General features: G+C 34.1%; 1 protein-coding gene across 1 annotated transcript in view; it reads left to right on the forward strand.

The window, feature by feature from the left end:
- The window catches only part of LOC122341548 (voltage-dependent L-type calcium channel subunit beta-1-like), an 11,608-nt gene that overhangs the window by 7,402 nt on the left and 1,663 nt on the right, over positions 1-2,543 (forward strand). The window contains exons 8-11 of the mRNA XM_043234998.1: positions 492-572; positions 688-746; positions 968-1,077; positions 1,496-1,504. Coding sequence (XP_043090933.1) covers positions 492-572; positions 688-746; positions 968-1,077; positions 1,496-1,504 — 259 coding nt within the window. The remainder of the gene's footprint in view (positions 1-491; positions 573-687; positions 747-967; positions 1,078-1,495; positions 1,505-2,543) is intronic.

Below are 2,543 nucleotides of genomic sequence, written 5' to 3' on the forward strand. Positions count from 1 at the left end.
TATATTATTATAATTTTACTTTTTTTTTTTTTTATTGACAGCCATAACTTTTTATCTTAAGTGTATATTATGTATTAACCTTTATATACATATATTAATAATAGTTCATTAAATGTAACTCTACATGATATATAAAGACCATTTTAAGATATTAGTAAGACATTGACCATATATACAAGCATATATTTTAAACAAAATACATATTTAAATAATAAGAAATCAGATTTTGATTGATCTAAATTAAAACTAAATTCTCATATTAGCCTATAATAAAAATATATTTGTTTAAGTCATCAGCTACCCAGAAAATTCCATTATGAGCCGTTATTGCTAAGAATATCAGAGGAAAAACAAAGGAAGCATTTAAAAAAAAAAAACCTTCTGAAGCATAAGTGAAGCATAAGACATGGGTGTGAATGCTGTTTTTAAAGCCAAATGTTTGCGGTCTGTTTATGATTTCACTGAAGAGGTTTTGTGTGTTGAATCTTCAGATGGAGCATGTTCCTCCTTATGATGTGGTGCCTTCCATGAGACCCATTATTTTGGTGGGACCATCCCTTAAAGGCTACGAGGCAAGACCGTATATCTCTCTTTCAAAAAAGTCTTAGTCATGGACAAATGTCTATTGAAACTTTTTAGGCATGTTCTTCATCTTGCTCAATTGTGTGTGTTTGTGTATCATTGCAGGTGACAGATATGATGCAGAAAGCTCTCTTTGATTTTCTAAAACACAAATTCGAAGGCAGGTGGGTACCAAAATATACACGTCATGGTGAAAATAAAGACTTATTATACAAAATGATGAACAAAAATAGTTCATCGTTTTGAAATTTGGCAACGTTTATGTTGTGAAAGAAGCTGCTAATATTAATGGCAAAGTTCTGTGTGGATCATAAACGCTGGAAATATCACAATACGCCTGTGCTATAATTGGCATACCATGGTTATGGTTTGTTGTGTGTTCCAGAATATCCATCACCAGGGTGACAGCAGACATCTCACTTGCCAAACGTTCCGTGCTAAACAACCCCAGCAAACACACGATCATCGAGCGCTCCAGCACCAGATCCAGTCTGGGTATGAACCACAGCTGCACACACCGCTACTGAAAGAGCTCCCTCGTGTGGTCAGAAAGATTGAACGTGTGGGTTAGCAACACGCAGAGTGACCAAAATAATAAATGTTCTGAGCAAATTTCAAAATGCACACATCGAGAGCTAAACAAATAGCCAGTTTGTTGGGAGGAATGATATGTAGACACAGAAACGTTTGCAAATATACACTCTGTTCAAATAAGGCATGAAAATGTGTTTGTCAAGCCCTGTCAGTTTTCAGAAGTGTATATTAGTACACATTCTCTCTGTTTCCTGAACATTTTTCTCAGTGTTTCCTCATGTCTGATCTGTCTTTTTTCTCTTTTTCATCTTGCTTTCTCCTGACACTCCTTCCCTCCACACATCCCCCCCCCCTCTCTCTCTCTTTCTCTTCACCTCAGACGTACTGGGTACGTATCTTACCATCCCACCCTTTTCCTCTTTGTGGCCATCCGTCTGTCAGTTCATTTATGTCCTCATCCATTCATCTAACTCTCCATCCATCTGTCCCTGTTCTTAACCCGCTTCCTTGAGTTTGGAGTGAACAGTCTTTAATTTTTGGTACAGTTGTGGTGTTATTAACTGCAGAAAAAAAAAGAAACTACTAACTTATCAACATTTTTCAGCAGCTCAGCTGTTTTGAAACGAGCATGTGTTGAATAAGCAACACATGGAAGTGGTGTAGTTTTTTTCATCATTATGTTGCACATAATATTAATACTTTTATTCACCAAAGGTGCATTAAAGTAATGAAAAGTGACCGTATTCTGAACTTTTTATTCATTCAAGAATCCTGACAAATGAAAGCATCATTGGTTTCCACAAAAATATTAATTGAAGACCGGAGAAATTATGCTGGAATATATTGCATGTCAAAATATATTACAATAACAATCTGTTATATTGTAATAATGTTTCACATTATTATTGTTTTACTAAAATTATAATCAAATAAATGCAGTTTCGGTATATGGTAATGAAGTGATAGTTAGATAAGATAACATTTAACCAGAAAAGTATATATTTGCATTATATGTTGAGTTTGTGTGCAGTGTTTTGAGATTGCACTGTACTCTCTGAGGAATCCAGGAGTTCCTCTCATGGTTTGTATGCTTAGGGACCAGTTAAACGCTTTTGTTTATTACAGTGTTTTTCCTTCAGCCCCATTAATTTAGGTGTTTTGAAGTTGGTAGTATTTAATTTTGTGTGTATTTAGGTTTTATTTTTTTTAAAGATGCTGTCACTCTAATTGAGATCGTCATTGTTTAGTTCTGGAATACATTGCTCTGGTATTATTGTAGTAAAATGCGTAATGATAAGACAGTTTAAAAAATGTTGCCCCTTAAAAAGCTTCATAACTACATTTCATCACATTTTTTAAAATGGTAACTTGACAAAAAAGTAAGGTGCCTTTCTGCTTTTTTTTTTTTTTTTTTTTTTTTTTTTTTT

Source organism: Puntigrus tetrazona, chromosome 3 (assembly GCF_018831695.1).
Source record: "Puntigrus tetrazona isolate hp1 chromosome 3, ASM1883169v1, whole genome shotgun sequence".
In the NCBI taxonomy this organism is placed as follows: domain Eukaryota; kingdom Metazoa; phylum Chordata; class Actinopteri; order Cypriniformes; family Cyprinidae; genus Puntigrus; species Puntigrus tetrazona.